This window comes from Nicotiana sylvestris, chromosome 6 (genome assembly GCF_000393655.2).
Source record: "Nicotiana sylvestris chromosome 6, ASM39365v2, whole genome shotgun sequence".
Lineage (NCBI taxonomy): Eukaryota > Viridiplantae > Streptophyta > Magnoliopsida > Solanales > Solanaceae > Nicotiana > Nicotiana sylvestris.
This window is the reverse complement of record NC_091062.1, coordinates 175,717,987-175,738,235: the sequence shown is the minus strand read 5'-3', so window position 1 is coordinate 175,738,235 and position 20,249 is coordinate 175,717,987. Positions and strand designations below refer to the sequence as shown.

Genomic DNA, 20,249 nt, shown 5'->3' with positions numbered 1-20,249 from the left:
TATTATTTTAAACAGGTATGGGCAGCAGGAGTATGTCCTGACAACACATATTGTCCATTATATTACAATGCACATGCTGCCCAAGGTCGAAAATGAGTAAACAATGTCATCAATTAAACTAAAATCTGAGACCTATCCTAGACTACAGCTATAAATCAATCCTTAAATGTTTTCTGATTTAGCTAACAGACTAATACACAGTGACAATAAACAACTAAGCTGATTCACAATGCCTCAGTAAATCAAATTAAATAGCATGAGTCGAATTACTATCATTCCAACTGAAACTAATTGACGACATATATCGAATCGACTACGCGAGTCACAACACATACAATCGAAGCCAATGATCAGAATCCAACAGTATTAACCTGTGATTCAAATTGTGCTGACCAAACAAAAGTTGCCCTGGAAACTAATTGATCGACCAAATTCAATTTCAGTCGATTGTATAGTTTACACACATACACACGATCAGTAAATGAAGAAAGACTCGACCAAATACAGAGGTCCTGGCAAAGTGGATAGAACAATTGACAAAAAACAAATCAACTACCATTTAGGCACATGTGAACAGACATTTAACTATAACAAAACAACAAAATGAACTGACAAGAAAAAAAGGAAAGCAGAAATACCTTAAAGGTTTGAAAAAAAATCAGAAGACCCTGTCTAGGATTTGAATCGACCTTTCTTGGGGTTTAACGGAGAGAACACTTCGATTAAGGTCTATTAGACCCTAATCTTCTGGTTCAAACGGACAAAAATCGGACTCAGGACTTCTAGGGTTCCTAAGGCAGATTTGGGATTCAGGTTTTCCTGGTTGGATTCGGACCAAACCAAACCTGGTTTGGTCATGAGGGAGGTCAAGGGAGTGCCTGGCATGGATTTGGGGTGGTTTGGCATAGGTCGAGGCCCGGCTCGAATCTTCAAATGAAGATTCGAGACGGTGGGGGAAGATTCGAGACCTAAGGTAAGCAGATCTGTGTTCAGGGTGGTTTAGTGGTCCTAGGGTGTTAAGGTGGTGGTCACTGGCGTTGTTGCTGCCGGGTTTACGGTGAAGGGAAAGGGGGGCGGCGCTAGGGTTTCGTGGGGTTTGGGTCTTGTGAGGGAGACGAAGATGAGGGAGGGGTCTGGCTTGGGGGTGCGGGGTGAGAGACGAGGGGTTATATACGGGGTGTGTGTTTTGATCCTGGCCAGTGGATCAGTCAAGAACCAAGGGTTAATCAAACGGTGTCGTTTGGTTTAGTATTGGGGTCGGGGTTGGTCCGGGTAACGGGTCGGGTATGGGGTTATGGGTGAGTGATCTGGACCGTCAATCTAGTGAGATTAACGGTCCAAATTGAAGGTGACACAACGACGTCATTTGGATGGTCGTGTGGCCAGCTTAATTGGACCGGGCAAAAGGGGATTCGGACTGGGTTATTTTGGTTTGGGCCTGTTCTTATTTAGTTCAAACTGGCCTAATCCGAAAACCCCTTTCTTTTTTCTTCTTTAATTTCTAAAAATCCCACCTAAATTGTAAAACAAAACTATACAAATATTAAACAACTATCACACACACTAATATTCAATAAAAAAATAAAATCACTCAAGGACGACAAATAGAATAACAGCTGCATATTTTATGATTTTCCTTTTAATAACCGAATTATGGTTTAATTACACACGACAAATATTTTTTGTATTTTCTTTTGATAAGTCTAAATAAGAATGGACAAGACCACAAATAACTACCAAAATGCCACGTAAATTCCAAAAATCATACAGCAAGACCAATTGTTATTTTTTTTATTTCTTTTGGAGTGATTGTCGCGTAAACAAAAATCACGTGCTCACATTATTGATGCACTATATTTCGCATGCTAATGATTCTTTACGGTACAAGTCGGTGCAACATTTTTAGGTCGACTGCTTTTTCAGGTCGACATGACAATAATAACACATATTGTTGATGCACTATGTTTAACGTACAAGTTCGTGCAATTTATTTCTTTTTAAGTTGAACCAACATTCCAGTATTACAAAATCATTTCAGGAACAATTACAACATCCATTTCTGAAATACCACTAACATTTAATAAGTAGTTTAAGAAGAGGCAAAAGGTGAAGGTAGTTCAACAGATCCACATGGAACATGTCATAACACAGTTGATCCCTACCTTGAAAAAAATATGCTAGGTTGCTATACTAATTTGGTGGATGAAAAGTGGTATGGTGTTCTACATCCCTTGGAAAATAAGCCTATCAATATACACAATGATCTCAAAGTTGCAGGGCACATTATTAAGAGGGAAGCACATTCTACAAAACCTGAAGGTATGCGAATTTGGGGTGAAAACTAAAATGGGTTCCTCTTTACTCAAAAAGGTTTGACATTAGCATGGGCTAGTTGTACCACAAGCACTGTCTGCAACATTCTAAATAAACACACACAAAGATGAACCAGAAGTGATTCAACATTTGATGAAGGAGATTTTAGAGATGGAATAGGCACTAGTCGTTCATCATGTACTGGATAATCATAACTACTTGCAAGGAACAAATGATCAGTATTGGGATTTATTAGAAAATGAAAAATTGCATAGAGACATTGATTATTCTATATTTCCAACAGTTGTCGAGTGGGAGGGACTACCTAAGTTTCTACCACAGACGTTTGACGTAGGAGTCCCATATTATTGTAGAAATCAAGTAAGTGGTCTTATTGATGATAGCGATGAAATCTGAAAAATGTGTGTCAATTGGGGCCTAGATTATGATGCCCTCGATCCAGATGGATGCATACAAGATGTTGACGAAGAAGATGAAGACAATGATAATGAAATCGTGCCAGACAGTGACGTTAATGGTGAATAAAAATCGTTATTTATTTTTTAAAGTTATTTTTAATTGGTGTATTAATCTTCAATGCTAAATGTCAATTAGATTTAAGCCTATTGAAAACTTAATTTTACTTTATAAATATTGCAAACAGTACCATTACAGACAATTAGTACAACAAAAATACCACAACAAAACACTATGTTTATCATTGAAAATGGGGCACAATGGATAAACTACCACCTGGAGCTGAATTACCACCGCTTCCCAAACCAACTGAAAGACATTTATGACGATCGTGTCATGTTTGGGAACATATACCACATTTATGCGCATAAATGGTATCACCAATATCCATTTTGTTCCGTGTCTGCATTTTTTTGCACTTGCTAGTGACAGACATAATCTTTGTTAGACACCATTTTAAATGGTTCCAGTGGTCAATAATGGTCAACACCCACTGGTTGGAAGATGGCACTATAGGTGTTTATGTATGCATCAACACTATATTCTTTATCAACGTACCCCGTCGCTGCGAAATGTGAGAATAGTACTTGATATTCAACCATTTCCCACACGAACATAATCTTCTTGATTCATTGATTATGTGAGTATTATTATCGTAGTTTGATGCAACAACCAACGATAAGCTTTTGGGTCTTCATTCCTAATAAATTTCATTCGCCTCCTGAATTTACACTCTTGATGGTCTGTTGCAGTCATCCACATTAAATCATGTAAGCTCTTATTCGAATAAGCCCGCTGGAAGTTGTCCTTCAAGTGCTTAATACAGTAACGGTGGTCTGCATACGGTTCCTGCTATGCATCAAAAGTTTGTATAGAAGTTAAAATACTACCATGCCGATCAGATATTAGACAAATACCCAAACTTTGTTTGACAACGTGCTCCTTCCATTAGCATCTATTGCAATGGTGATCAACATCTTAATATCATACTTTCCATAGACATTAGTGTCGTCTATGGAGATTATCGACCGACAATGCACAAAACCATCAATAGATGGTTTAAATGCCCAGAACACATATCAGAATAAGAATTCTGGTATTTCCAAACTCAGCTCAAGCTTTCATTCAACAATAGTCCCGGAGTTAAAGTATTTCAAAGCAGCCATCCACCCGGGTAGATCAGCAAATGACCTATCCCAATTACTATAAAAAATCTCAAATACATGTTTACATCTGAAAAATATCTTTCTTTTGGTAATGGTACAACCATATACCTAGTAGACAAATGTTGTACACTTTTTAATCATCTACCTTATGGACGATTCAATGTATTGAATCAAAACAAGAGAAATCAAGTCAACATTCAAGTTAAAATGATTCCCACTGAATGTGTCCATATCACAAGTGTGGGTGCCAATGTATTTCCCCACAATCCACACATTTGTTTTCAACTTTCTCGCACGCAGCATCCATCTACAACCTTGAAACCATCTACGACAAATAACCCCATATACTTCCGGATATAACTCATGAATCTCGATCTCACGATACTCTTTTATGTTGTACATTCGCACTGCCCTGCTAAGGCGCACTTAATCAGTAAAAAGCATATTCTTTGACAGCACTGTTGGTCTAGATTCATCCCTTATTACTGTCTGAATGTCATTAAGATCCCTCGTGAGGGCATCTATATCCGGCATACTGGGCAGCTGATCAAGTTAGGGAATCGTCCTTGAATGAAAGAGCACATGGGACTCATACACTCTGGATTTAATGGGAGGTGGAGTCTACATATATGGAGCATGCTCATTGGTGACATCATGCTCCCTCATCTAATCAGGTTGCTCATTCTCATTCTCATCAGCAAAGCACATTTTCTCATCATCGGCTCCCTCATTAGGGAAGGGTGTATCATCTCCAGACTCATCAAGACTGTTGTCATAATCACTATCATCTTCCCGACTCTGTGCATCTGCCAGATCCTAGTAAAACATATCATCTTTGAGCAACTGAGTAATGACAAAACCTTCAAGTTGCTCATGTTCACTAACAACCAATAAAATAATGAGTTTCTCAAATTAATCCAGCATTATATATTAACTTTATCTCTTAACTTACAATTCATAATTTGTTGATATCCCATAATGTACATTATCGAGTTGTTGATGACTCCTGAGGACCACCATGATCCAAAACACCAAAATTAGGCTTATTCCAACTGTCTGTTAGTTCATAATTTATAAAATTCATATCTGGTCAGTACCCCATTTGGAATGTATGAGTGTTAGTACGAATATGATACATAAAAAACGTACTAAGACAAAGAAAAATCGAAATTTACCACTCGGCATGTGAATTATGTAAACTTGGGGAGAAATTATATCCTCGCTCATCATTCGCCCGTGGAGATAAGTTTAGATATGGCAAAACTCTTTCAAACGGAGCCTGTTTGGATAAAACTACTCCAAAAATACCACCCGATGATTAAGATTTATCCTTATTTAGCGGAACCTCAATATTGTGAGTGTGTTAAGACTTGACGTACATTTCCAGCATTTTTATCACAAGAAGTTCCCGGTGTTCATCCGGAGTCCTCAAAAAATCTTTCAGAATTTCATTGTCTTCGATGTTAAACATATCATAACAAGCAACCCCTTGCGGAGTAAGAGAATATGGATATCTTCTGCTTACTTTAATATTAACTGAACGTTTCCTCACACTCATTCTTTTACATATCAACGATACCAATCTATCGTACTCCAATGTAAGTGGCAACTTAATAATACACTGTTAAGAACAACTATAGTGTACTGAGTTATTCTCCACGACAACCTCATCCCTTCTCCCCCTCCCCCCCCAATATATACATATATATAATGAAACCCTAATTTTCACTCTTCGGATACTATGGAAAAATGAATAAAAAGTTAAGTAAATAAATATTTCATAATGAATAAAGAAAAATAAAAAGGAAGCAGAAGAGTGAATTTTTCAGAATGGATTTTTCAAAAAAGAATGAAGCTCCTTATATAAGCAAAAAAAATATGCGGGGGTGCAATAATTGGATATAGCGCATTAATTTAACGCGATATATATAGGAAGTATAGCGCATGGATTGCGCTATACCCACCAATTATTGTGGGTCGGTCAATTAAGAAGTATAGTGCATGGATTGCATGCGATATACCTTAAAGGTCAAACGTGCCGTTAAAGTAGAGTGCATGCAATCCATACGCTATACATAAAATGGTAATCAGTTATTTTTTCACTTATTTTTGTGCTTTGAGTCCAAAAAATCACTCTCTGGTTTCGGACTCAGACATTAAAAGCCATGGTTAATTTGTCAAAGTATTTTATGGAATAAACTATAATGATTTGGGTTTTTCTGTCAATTATTCTTATCGGAAGCTCCTCATTAATAGTAGTAATAATATCTATTAGATTTAAATTACTATAATAATAAGCATGTCATTATATTATTTATATTTATATCTAATATTTTTGGTTTTGCATATATATATATATATATATAAAAGATTTCAACAAAACGGTATTGTGGGATACAACCGGGGACAAGGTGTATCTGCCCCTAATCATAAAGAAATAAACATTTTGATATATAAATAAATAAATAAATAAATAAGCAAATAGATGCTTTTATGCTTGTTTGTTCAAAATAGACTATGCGTACACGGTACTTTTCGATAATGACGAAGCCATAAATTTCATATAAGGTGTTCAAATTCGAAATAAGTAAAAAAAAATCAATACAATTTGAACACAATAATACTCCAGTAGCTTTCAAGGGAAAAAAATTATTTTATTTTTTTGGCTTAGAACTGTACTCCTATTAGACTGCAGACATTACAATATACTTGTGTATATGGTCAAAATCACGTGTCCCCGATTTTGTAAGCTCGAGGGGTCGCATCGAGAACAAGTTAAATATGGACCGGGCTCGAGCCCGATGGCATAATACGAAACTCGAAGATCAAAGTGCTCGATGAGCACCGGGGCCGAGTATGACCAACCTCAAGATGATACCGTTATGTTTTTATAACAGAAAGAGCGAGATTCCTGTGAAGGCCCAAAGATCACGGCGTAAATTCCGGAACAGATTTATACTAGGAGGTTAGACAGTTATATAATAAGATTCCCTACTACAATTAGATTTGTACATTATTTAGGATTCCCCTACTATATAAAGGGGATCACAATCATTTGTTAACACATCATCAATCATTGAGAAGAGAATATACATTTTTATTTTCTTGTCTAATGTTCATCTGAATCGTCTTATTATTATTTTATTGTTCTTGTTCATTTGCCTCGAGGTCGCCCTTGCTAAAGGTCGAGGTCTACTTACACGATTGGTTTGACTTGCTCTACTCCTAAATTTACATGTTAGATTCCTTGTTTATCAATTAGTATTAGATTAAATCACATATTTTTAAAACCACAAAACAAGTTTAATTGTTACCCGGATTTTAGGGTAAACAGTTTGGTGCCCACCGTGGGGATAAAGATAATAGTGATTATTTCGGTACTGATTCTCATAACACACATTATTTTCACACTTGTTCTTATCAAGAATTGTTGTTCTCAGTTTAAAACATGTCAAACTCACAAAACGCACCCGTACACGGCGATGATGGTCTTAGGTTTCATGGAAAAACAATGATGTAGTTGCTCCGGGAGACGGTGTGCCACCATTTACCCCTGGGGAAGTGCCAATTGTTGAACCGATCGATGTTAGTTTACACATCGCTTTGAATGCGGATTTAGGCGCAGACCTCGGAGGAAGTGTACGCAGGGAAGTCCGATCTGGTGGCCAAGGAACACAGGGCATAGGAGATGTGGGAGTTAGCCTCCAGGTAATATTTGAGATGCTACAAGATCAGCAAGTTTCTATTGCTTAGCTTCAAAATCAACATAAAACTCCAAGCGTGGTTGAACCAGAAATCACTCGTCGTACCGAGCCGGTGCCAGAAAGGTCGAACGGTAACGGATTAGGGATTGATCCTTCAATTATGAAAATAATTGAGGAACTCACTAAAAGAATCGAGTCGGGAGAAAATAAGATCGAAGATAATGACAAAAAGGTGGAGACATACAACTCCCGAATTGATCAGATACCGGGGGCACCCCCGATCTTAAAGGGCTTGGATTCAAAAATGTTCGTGCAGAAACCTTTTCCTCAGAGTGAGACCCCAAAGCCCATTCCAAATAGGTTGCGTATGCCAAATATACCTAAATACAACGGGAACACTGATCCTAATGAACATATCACTACGTACATGTGCGGGATAAAGGGGAATGACTTAGAAGACGATGATATCGACTCCGTTTTGTTGAAAATTTTTGGGGAAACTCTATAAAAGGGAGCAATAATTTGGTATCACAACTTGCCAGTAAACTCCATTGATTCATTTGCCATGTTAGTTGATTCTTTTTTAAAGGCGCACGCCGGGGCCATAAAAGTTGCAACGAGAAAATCAGATATTTTCAAGATAAGATAAAGGGACAACGAAATGCTGAGGGAGTTCGTGTCCCGATTTCAAATAGAGTGAACGGAGTTACCAACGGTTACAGATGATTGGGCCATTCGACATTTCACACAGGGGTTGAACGAGTGGAGTTCGATAGCATCACGACAGTTGAAGCAAAATCTGATCAAATATCTTGCTGTTACTTGGGCAGATATGTATAATCGTTATCTCTCGAAGATTAGGGTCGAGGATGACCAGTTGGGAGCCCCTCGGGTTCAATTCATCCAAACAGATTGGTAGTAAAAGCCCCAAGGGATACTAACAGGGAACCGAGGTCGAACATAGAGCGGTATCAACCATATGTCGCAGATCAAAGAAACAATAGTTTGGGACACAATCCTCCTCGGAACAATCAAAGAAATGATTGAGGGCAAAACTCTCGGGGAATTATGAGTAAGAATGGTTTTGATAAACATACTGATCCCGCAGAATCGCCTCGATTATCGAAGTATAATTTCAGTGTCGATGCATCGGGGATTGTATCGGCTATTGGGAGAATCAAAGACACCAGTTGGCCTAGACCTATACAAACTGATCCTTCTCAAAGAAACCCAAACTTGATGTGTAAATATCATGGTACACATGGTCATAGAACCAAAGATTGCATACAGCTGAGGGAGGAGGTAGCTCGATTGTTCAATGAGGGCCACCTTCGAGAGTTTCTCAAAGATCGAGATAAGAATCACTTCAGAGAAAGAGATGTCAACAGAAAGAATGAGCAAGAAGAACAACAAGATGTAATTCATACGATCATTGGCAGGGTCGATGTTCCATAAGGTCCTATATTCAAACGTACCAAGGTGTTGATCACCGGAGAAAAGCGGACTCAGAGTTATGTGCCCAAAGGAATCCTATCATTCAACAATGAAGAAGCGGATGGCATTTCTCAGCCGCACAACGACGCACTGGTAATTTCTATTTTGTTAAATAAAATTCAAGTTAAACATGGTCTAGTGGATCCAGGTAGCTCGGCAAACATAATCATATCAAGGATCGTAGAGCAACTCGGCCTACAGGACCAAATTATACCTGCATATCGAGTCCTAAACGGCTTCAACATGGCATGTGAAACAACAAAGGGGGAGATAATCCTACCAGTGAACGTGGCCGGGACCATGCAGGATACAAAATTCCATGTCATCGAAGGTGACATGAGATATAATGCACTGCTTGGGATGCCATGAATCCACAACATGAGGGCAGTACCGTTGACCCTTCATCAAATGATGAAATTCCCAATAATGTATGGTGTGAAAATAGTTTATGGGGAACAACACGCAGCAAAGAAAATGTTTGCAGTCGATGAGGTGACGACGGTATCAGCACTTTCGACCTCAAAAAATCGAGCACCAAAGATAAGTAGACAGCCAAATAGCAATCATCGTCCCCAGCCTCGACCGAATCGGAGAAACATGTAATCAAATAAGAAGAAGAAGAGGATTTCCTTACTCCTCAAATTTTCGTTGTTCCCGAAGAATCAAATGCAACCAAGTCAATGGTCGAGGAGCTGGAACAGGTGATACTGATCGAGCATCTACCCGAATGAAAGGTATACCTAGGAACGGGCTAACCCCTAACTCAGGAAAAACTAATTCAATTTCTTGTCGATAATATGAATTCTTTTGCTTGGTCCCACTTAGACATAATAGGGATCCCACCGGAAATAACAACACACCGCCTAAGCCTTGACCCTAGATTCAAACCAGTGAAGCAAAAAAGAAGGCTCCAGTTCGAGATAAGCATGCATTCATAAAGGATGAGGTAACTAAACTTCTTAAAATAGGGTCCATTCGGGAGGTAAAGTGCCCCGAATGGTTAGCCAATGTAGTTGTAGTCCCTAAAAAGGGAACAAACTTAGAATGTGCGTAGATTACAAGGATTTGAACAAGGCATGCCCTAAAGACTCTTTTCCACTACCTAACATTGATCGCATGATCGATGCTATGGCTAGCCACGAGATCCTTACCTTTCTTGATGCCTATTCCGGGTACAATCAAATTCAGATGAACCCGGAAGACCAGGAGAAGACCTCGTTTATCAATAAATATGGAACATATTGTTACAATGTAATGCCTTTCGGGCTAAAAAATGCAGGAGCTACATACCAATGACTAGTTAACAAAATGTTCGAGGAACAGATAGATAAATCAATGGAAGTTTACATTGACGGTATGTTAGTTAAGTCCCTATGGGTAGAAGACCATTTAACTCATTTTCAAGAAACACTCGAAATCTTGAGGAAGTACAACATGAAGCTTAACCCAGAAAAATGTGCCTTCGGGGTCAGTTCGGGCAAGTTCCTCAGCTTCATGGTATCAAATAGGGGGATAGATATCAACCCCAACAAAATTAAGGCCATCGAAGGCATCACCATTGTAGATAGTGTAAAAGTCGTACAAAGGCTAACCGGACGGATAGTTGCTTCGGGCCAATTCATCTTGAGGTCGTCAGATCGGAGTCACAGGTTCTTTTCATTACTCAAAAAAATTATTTCGCATAGACCCTGGAGTGTCAACAAGCATTGGAGAAATTAAAGCGGTATTTATCGAGCCCACCTATGCTCCACACTCCGAAGGTGAATGAGAAGCTATACTTATACTTGGCTATATCTGAAATAGCGGTAAGTGGCGTACTAGTTCGAAAAGAGCATGGTATGCAGTTTCCTATTTATTACGTAAGTCGAACCTTAAGAGATAATGAAACTAGGTATCCACACTTAGAGAAGTTGGCTCTTACATTAATAAGCACATCAAGAAAATTAAAGCCAAATTTCCAGTGTCACCCCATATGTGTGTTAACCACTTATACTCTCTGAAATGATTTGCACAAGCCCGAGTTATCGAGACGATTGGCTAAATAGTCCATCGAACTTGGCGGGTACGATATCGAATATCAACCCCGAACGTCTATCAAGTCTCAAATCTTAGCTAACTTCATGGACGATTTTACGCCAACCCTCGTACCCGAATAGGAAAAGGAACTTCTACTAAAATTGGGTACATCATCGGGGATATGGACCCTCTTCATGGACAAAGCCTCGAATGAGAAAGGGTCCGGAGTTGGCATTGTTTCGAAGCCACCTACAAGTAGCGCTATTAGACAATCTATCAAAACGTCTAGGTTGACTAATAATGAGGACGAGTATGAGGCCACGATTGCAGGTCTCGATCTAGCTAAAATCTAGGGGAATAAGTAGTAGAAACCAAGTGCGATTCTTTATTGGTGGTGAATCAAGTAAACAAAAGCTTTGAAGTTCGAGAGGATAGTATGTAGAGGTATTTCGACAAGTTACAGATAACCTTGCACCGCTTCAAGGAATGGACTCTAGACCATGTACCTCAAGAACAAAATAATGAGGCCGATGCACTTGCGAACTTGGGGTTATCAGTCGAAAAAAATGATATTGTCCCGGGGACTGTTGTCCAGTTATCGAGATCTGTGATCAAGGAGGGTCATGCTGAGATAAACTACAAGTTTGACTTAGGATTGGAGGAATAAATATGTCGAATATTTAAAAAATGGAAAGCTCCCATTGGATCATAAAGAGTCGAGGACTCTACGAACCAAGGTTGCTAGGTTCACATTGGATGAAAATGGAACATTGTACAGAAGGACGTTCGATGGACCATTGGCGGTATGTTTAGGGTTGGGAGACACCAATTATGTTTTATGAGAAATTCACGAAGGCACTTGTGGAAACCACTCTGGCGCCGAGTCCTTGATTCGCAAAATCGTTAGAGTCGGGTATTGCTGGGATAGCATGGAAAAAGACACTAAGGAGTTTGTTAGAAAATGTGATAAATGTCAAAGGTTTGTACTGATGATTCATCAGCCCGGAGAGCAACTTTAATCAGTACTGTCCCTATGGCCTTTCATGAAATTGGGAATGGATATCGTCGGCCCTCTACCAACAGCCCCAGGTAAAGCTAAATTCATTTTGTTTATGATTGACTACTTTTCTAAATGGGTGAAAGCACAGACCTTCGAGAGGGTCAAAGAAAAAAAAGTTATTGACTTCATCTAGGATCACATCGTGTGTCGATTCGGGATACCTGCCGAAATCGTATGCGACAACGGCAAGCAATTCATCGGCAACTAGGTAATGGAGTTCCTCAAAGCACACAAAATAAAAAGGATTTTATCAATGCCATATCATCCGAGTGAAAACGGACAGGCCAAATTGACAAACAAGACTATCATTCAAAACTTGAAGAAAAGGTTAAACGCCGCTAAAGGGAAATGGAGAGAAGTTCTACCCGAAGTTCTTTGGCATATCGAACAACATCGAAGTCCAGCACAGGGGCAACTCCGTTCTCCTTAGTATACGACTCTGAGGCCTTAATTCCAATCGAGGAAACCAGCACCAAATTTCAACATGCATTGGAGGAATCAAATCATGAGGCTATGAATACTAGCCTCGAGCTATTAGATGAAAAGCGAGAAGTTGTGCTTGTTCGAATGGCCGCACAGAAGCAAAGAATTGAGAGATATTATAATAGAAGGACCAACCTTCGACACTTCGAAATCGGGGACTTAGTTCTAAGGAAAGTCACCCTTAATACTCGAGACCTGAATGAAGGAAAACTGAGCCCGAATTGGGAAGGACCATATCGAGTCGTCAGATTCATCGGAAAAGGATCCTACAAACTTGGCACGATGGGAGGCGAACAACTGCCAAATAATTGGAATATATCACTACTCAAATGATATTATTGCTAATGTACGACCATTCTCCATTTTTCTATTTGTCTTTAATACTAACTTATTGCAGGTTTCGATCGAAGACATCGAAGAGAACCCTTCTACAAGAAGACCTTAGGTTTTAAAGCACGTGTTGCATTCTTTTTCCCTTAGGTCGGATTTTATCCCAAATGGATTTTTCTGGTGAGGTTTCTAACGAGGCAACAACTATGTGCTACCTAGGGAAAATTCAACAGTATCCAAGGCTTCTTTTCAGTCAACCTCGAATATTGGGGGGTATCACCCTCGGAGGCTATATTTTTTAGAAGAATACTTCACGCCAAAAAGGGCCTTGATAGGAAAACTTTGTAATGGGCCAAACGGTCAGATGAACCGTGTCTATATAGAATAGTCGAGCCCCGATGGCAAAACATGTACACATGTATGAATTATTCAAAGAAGAATTCTTTCTATATCAAACACTTTGTGTCTCAAAGAAGTTTACTACCATACGAGCTCCTTACTTGTGAGAAACGACTCAAGGGCCAAAACACAAATACACCTCTAATACTCGGGGACTGTCCTCGATAGTCAACACATTCGAGTTGTCTAAACTCAAATTCATAAGACCTCAAAGAGGCATCCCTTGACGTAAAGGCCAAGGACATCATACTCGGGGACTAAGAAATGCTATCGGGAAATAAGTCCAAGAGACACACCCGATGGCTACGGTCATATTAAAGGCTATGGCTGAAATAATGTGGCTCAGAGACGTCCAAGTCCCGCAATAAAAATAGGCCTTCAAATCCTATGAAACCCGGTTAATAAAGGCTACCCTCGGCAAAATGATCAAAGGGCTTCGATAAAATTAACCCTCAAAAAACCATAAGAGGTATCGAATTATTCAAATACAAACTTGTGCTAAGCCACAAAAAATAAAAGGGTTTCGATCGATACTAAACCCTTAAAAAACACAATGGGTAAAAAATGCATGCCAAGGCATAAATAAATTTTTCCTAAGTCTTCTAAACCGAAAAATGGGAAATAATAGCCATCTCTTAGAGGCCATAATGGCCCGATCTAAAAGAGCCTAAAGGCCGATACACTTAAGGTTCGAGACCTTATTCTCACCCGATCTGAATTCAAGGGTTCGATTATCCCAAGCCTAAATAAATGATAACTTGATTATGGCTCAGGGACTCACCATTACCCGGCACGAGCCCGTAAGGGTCTATGCCCCAAAGTTTGAACCTTATTCGAACTCGACCATGGCAATTTCAAAGAAACCATCTGAGATAAAATCTCGAACACACCATTCAAAGAATGAAATTATTACAAGAATTTTGTAAGGCAGGAAACATCGAGAAAATATTTAAGGAAATTCTTCTTTTATATACTTGGAAAAGGATATGTACAAGAGACCGACAAAAGGTCTTACAAAAAGAAAAATACAAAAAGAGAAAGAAAAATCATATCTATGCCCAGGGCTGGTCTCTCCCTCGGGAGCAGCTTCCTCTTTGGGCCCAACTTCATTATCGGAATCGCTTTGTTGCCTTCGTCATCATCATCATCGTCGGAGGAGACGAGAAACTTGGCATCGGCTTTGAGCACTTTTGCTTGAGCTATATCCTCAGTGAGGTCAAAACCTCGAGCATGGATCTTTTCAAGGGTTTTCCTCTGGGATTGGCACTTGGCCAAATCATTGCTCCATTTCTCCCGGTCGGAGGCTTCCCTTAGCTCCATTTGATTAGCCTCAGCATCCCTTAAGTACACAACAACGGTTTTATCAATTGTGGCCTTCATTTTCTCAACCTCAGCCCTAGCTTCAGCAACCTTAGCCACGGTTATGGCAAGTTTGGCCTCGAGCTCGTCGATCTTCTTGGCTTGGGCCGAATGTTTCTCTTTAGCACCCCGGAGCTGGGTCTCAGCGGAGGCCAGTTTGGCTAGAGTGACTTCTTTTTCCGCAGCAAGCCGATCTATATTTTCCTTCCACTGATTGTAGTCGGCCTTAACCTGATCGACCTTCCCTCAAAGCAACCCAATCATCTCCAGTTTTCGCTACAGCCAAGACACTGAAGTGTTAGCCTCCACAGTTGGGTCGAGTAGATCATACTCTTTCAAAATAATAGTTACCTGCTTGTCTAGCTCGGCCTCATTTTTAAGAGCTTTGGCCAAGTCAGCCCGAAGGTCCTTGAGCTCTTCCTCCTTTTGACTACAAAAGAGCTTCAGGGCCTTTCCTTCATCCGAGGTCTTCTTGAGCTCGGCCTCGTATTGGTTCAGGTCGACCTTAAACCTGGTAAAGGCCTACGCAAGAAAAGAGATGCCAGTTAGGATGCGGGGAGAAGAAGAAATTGCAATGATAAGAATTAATACTTACTTGAGAGTAAAGACGTTGAGCCTCTTCGAAGATAGTAGAGGCATCATTGATATTAGCAGCATCATCGACCCCAGTAAAGCAATCCTGGAAAGGATCATCTTTACCGTGGACTCTGCTTAATTCAGGCGTTCACAGATCTCGAGCTTCCTTTATTTCCTCCTCAGAATAAGCTGGTAGAGGAGGAGAGTGATCTATTGTTATGGCCTCGAGCAAATCGCTCAGGACACTCTTTCAGCTATGGGGATTTCAGAACTTGTCCCCTTTGGTGTGTTTGTTGATGGTCGAGGAATAACTTTGACCTCGATTGATTCACAGGCTTTGCTCGCGTCTTTCTTCAGAGTCTCCTCTCCACGAAGCAGGGTCTCCGATTCAGAGGGCTTGGCGACTTCAGTTGGTTTCCTTGTTCGGGTCACCAGCGCCAATTCCTCACCCTCATTTTCTTCTTCGTCGTTTAGCTAGTGGACCGAATCTAGGTGCACATGAATAACATTCCTCCTACGTCTTCGAGTAGCACCCCTTCCATCCTGGGAGTCTTCAGGCTTCGCAACCCTTTTTCTCTTATTATCTTTCCCCGATTTCGGAATCGGGGACCCGGTCTCTTCCCCGGGCGAGGCTGGCCTCATTTTAGAGACATCTCCAATGCATGTATGAATGAAAAATAGGTATGAGCAAAGTAACGCATCCAGTAAAAGGAAAACATTGAAAACTTGTGAGAGGAACTTACTATGGTGTTTGGCTTCCCATCTTTCCTCGCCAAGTCACGCCATCGGCGCTCGTCATACGAAAAGGTCACAGCTAATTTATGGACCCAGTCCTCAAGATCGGCGATTGCATTAGGCATCCAAGCAACCGTTGTAAAAAAGATGAAGGCATTACACAATGTGAAAACGGAATATTATAAGCCACTAGGGAAAAACTTCACTTACGATCAGGGTTCCACTTCTCTAAGAATGGCATTTTCCCCTCCGGGATGACGTCGGAGGTCCTCAATCGTACGAACCAACTCATCCAGCCCCGGTTCTTATCCTCGTCATTGCTAGCGAAGAAGGCCTTGGTCGATCGGCATTGGATCTTGATCAACCCTCAGAAGAGCTGAGGCCGATACAATTGAATGAGGTGATTGAGGGGGTGAACTCTATCCCCTCGGCCTTGCTGGAGAAATAGCGAAACATGATCACTATACACAAGAAAGAAGGATGATCTGGCCGATGGTGACCTGATACCTCTTGTAGAAGTCGATCACAATTGGATCGAGGGGACCCAACATAAAAGGGTAAGTGTAAACACTTAAGAACCTCTCCACATAAGTAGTGATACTCTCCTCGGGGCAGGGATCTGTACCATGACCTTGTCCCCCCAGCCACAGTCCTTCTTCATGGCCTTGAGGTGCTTCTCCGTTATCAAGCAAATATACCTCGATACATGGTAACATCGACCAGGAATAGCGGGGGGATATTCGACTCTAAAGTCTTTCTTTATAAAGCATGGGCCGGGAATAATTTCGTAAAGGGGCCGACGCTTTATCGATGGCCGACCGGGAAGAAGAGGAGGAAGCTTTATCCTTTTGAGAAATTGTTTTGGAAGTTTTCGCCATTGATACGAGTTAGAGGAAACTAAAATAGGCGGAATTTGATATCTTTTGGCACTAAAAGGGTGAGAGTAACAGGTAATGGGAGAGGAAGATGAAAAGGAGAAGAGATAAAAGAAGTTTGGATATGGAAGTAAAGCTTTTTATTCGAATTAGAGCCCTGTATTTATAGGCAAGCGGCGACGGTTCGACATCGCTAGTGGCCGGCCACCACTGGTGAATCATTTAATGTTTTGCAGAAGCGTACCGACGGGACGTTTCGGTCATTTCGAGCGCCTACGTCACGGGAATGATGTCATCGTCAAGGACTCCGAAAGATCGGGAATCAAGTCGTTTCTTATCATTTTATTCTAAGAATTGCGGGAACTATCTGTATACGGTCAAAATTATGTGTCCCTAATTTTGTAGGCTCGAGGGGTCGCGTCGAGAACAAGTTTAATACGGACCGGGCTCGAGCCCGATGGCATAATACGAAACTCGAAGATCAAAGTGCTCGATGAGCACCGTGGCCGAGTATGACCAACCTCGAGATGATACCGTTATGTTTTTATAACAGAAAGAGCGAGATTCTCGCGGAGGCCCTAAGATCATGACGTAAATTCTAGAACGGATTTGTACTAGGCGGTTAGACAACTGTATAATAAGATTCTCTACTACAATTAGAATTGTACCTTATTTAGCATTCCCCTACTATATAGAGGGGACCCCAATCATTTTTTAACGTATCATCAACCATTGAGAAGAGAATATACATTTTCATTTTCTTTCCTACTGTTCATCTGAATCGTCTTATTATTATTTTATTGTTCTTGTTGTTGTTGTTCATTTGCCTCGAGGTTGCCCTTGCTAGAGGTCGAGGTCTGCTTACAAGATTGGTTTGACTTGCCTTACTCCTAAATTTACCCGTTAAATTCTTTGTTTATCAATTAGTATTGGATTAAATTACATATCTTTAAAACCACAAAACAAATTTAATTGTTACTCGAATTTTAGGGTAAACACTTGTAGATACTCAGAATTTAATATACAACCCTACAATCACGAGTTGTCGAAGAGAATTTATGTCTTAGCCGGCTGTGTTGACTGTTGATCACATAGTTGATTGAATTAATTTATGTCTACTATTCACAAAGTTGACGAATATATATCAGCAAGTTACATACTTGTCCAATCGACCAATAATAATTATATATTTGATAGCTGAATATATAAAAAATATGTATATAATATATATTATATGTATACTATACATCGATCTACAATAATATATATGTTCACCGGCTACTGTTAATTATGGAAGCAACTATACTATATAATTTTCCCTATGTCTATTTATCATATCTATCTTTAGGAATCATGTGTCCCCCTGTATATACTACTCCTATATATCAAAAAGAGTTTAACTACTTAATAGTCACATGAAGTAGTTTGATTCGGTACAAAGTTTAAAAAAGAAAAGAAGATTTTTGAAACATGAAGTTTAAGGAATAAAAGCTTTGTGAAGCCATAATCTTTGTATGACTATAAAAACTTCTCATTAAGGATAAAGTAGGTAAAATAAAAAATCCAAAGTTAAATTGTTTCTAAGTAAAGAAAACTGTCATTCTTTCTGAAATGGACTAATAAAGAAAATGTGTTATTTAAATTGAAACGAGGGAGTATACAACGAGTATGTAGGTAATTTTGTATAAAAATATTAATTGGTAATCTTAAGAAAATGAAAAAGTAATCTTCTAACAGGTCAAAATACATCGATAGCGTCAAAATATCTTTACACTATTAGTGCATATAGCTTAAACTCAATGTATATATATATATATATATATATATGTAATATACATTATTTAACTCAAACTTTTCCGTTCTTATAGTACTCGGTCTGTCTCAATTTATGTGAAAGTTTCGCTTTTTTATATTCAAATTTTTTTAATTTTGACCGGATATTTGGATATATAATTTTTTTTAAAAATAAAACTTATATATTTAAAAATTACGTAAAAAGTAGTATAAATCAAAATAGGTAATGATTCAAAACTATTTAAAAGACGTATAAAAAAATTTACGTTCAAAGAACAACTCGTTTGACTCTCGAAAACCGAATATCTTCACATAACACTACTAGAAATCCGGTAAAAAACGACCACAAAAAGCGACCAAAGTTGGTCGCTAATTAGCGACCAACTTTGGTCTCTAAGGTAAAAGGACTAAATATTCTGATTTTGACTTTAGTGACCAACTTTGGTCGCTATATTAATTTAATAATATAAATTTGGCGACCAAAGTTGGTCTCTACATATGAAATACGTTGTTTTTAATTTATCATTAATCATTAGAAAGCGACCAACTTTGGTCTCTAATCCAAATATTATATTTTAAAATCTGGACAATAGAGACCAAAGTTGGTCGCTAAATTCAAGAATTTAATTTTTTTTTTAAAGATAAGCGACCAACATTGGTCGCTATATTTCCAGAAATTGTATTTTTTTTAATAGAAATCTGGGCAGGTAGCGACCAAGGTTGGTCGCTATTGCTCAGAAAATTATTTTTTTATAGTGAAATGCGACCAAATAGAGACCAAAGTTGGTCGCTTTTCTTGGTATATTTTTGGCAGAAACTGCCTGGTTTGGCAGCTACACCATCTGTCAGCTTACCAAACATCCTAAACAGGCATTTTATGCCAGCAACAACAATAACAACAATTAAAAGCAACAATCAATAGAACTAACACATTAAGCTAACAAAACTAAGTTAACGCTTATTACAAGCCCATTCGAACTAAAAAGAACTAACACAATAGAACTAAATTTTTTTGTCTAGTTCAAAGTATATAAAGTACTCAAGGAGTGTTCTTTCAGCATCCTCGTCCGAAAGTTGGATTGCCTCGCCCGATTCATTAGGTGGTTGACTGCGTATGAATTCCCCCACGTCAGCTGCATGTGAAGCGAACCTATATGAAAAATTATATATTTTGAATTAGTATTTCAAAATTTATATAAAAGTAAATCAAAATACTTAATGAAAAGTAAAAAAACTTACATGTATATAGTCGAGGCTCGACCCTCCTTTCTGAATCAGTCTCTTTCTTCTTCTTTACAATACGAGTTTCATTGAATAACTCATCTTGCTTCATTGGCATCATAAAGCTGTCTGGTGGCTTTGGTGATTATCCTCGTGGTACTATTACTCGGGATGAACTTGGATACAGAGAATAACTTGGATACAGTACCTGACAGGGTGTGTCTTTGATCAATTGTTGATCTCTATA

At 39.2% G+C, this 20,249-nt stretch overlaps 1 protein-coding gene across 1 annotated transcript; it reads right to left on the bottom strand.

Moving 5' to 3' along the window:
* Positions 1-4,622: 4,622 nt before the first annotated feature.
* On the bottom strand, positions 4,623-16,237 carry LOC138871723 (uncharacterized). Its single transcript, XM_070149621.1, has 6 exons — positions 16,121-16,237; positions 15,622-15,851; positions 15,397-15,508; positions 15,153-15,323; positions 14,472-15,041; positions 4,623-4,772 (listed from the first exon to the last, which is right to left on the bottom strand). Exons 1-6 carry the CDS (start codon positions 16,235-16,237, stop codon positions 4,623-4,625), a joined length of 1,350 nt encoding a protein of 449 aa, XP_070005722.1.
* Positions 16,238-20,249: the final 4,012 nt, after the last annotated feature.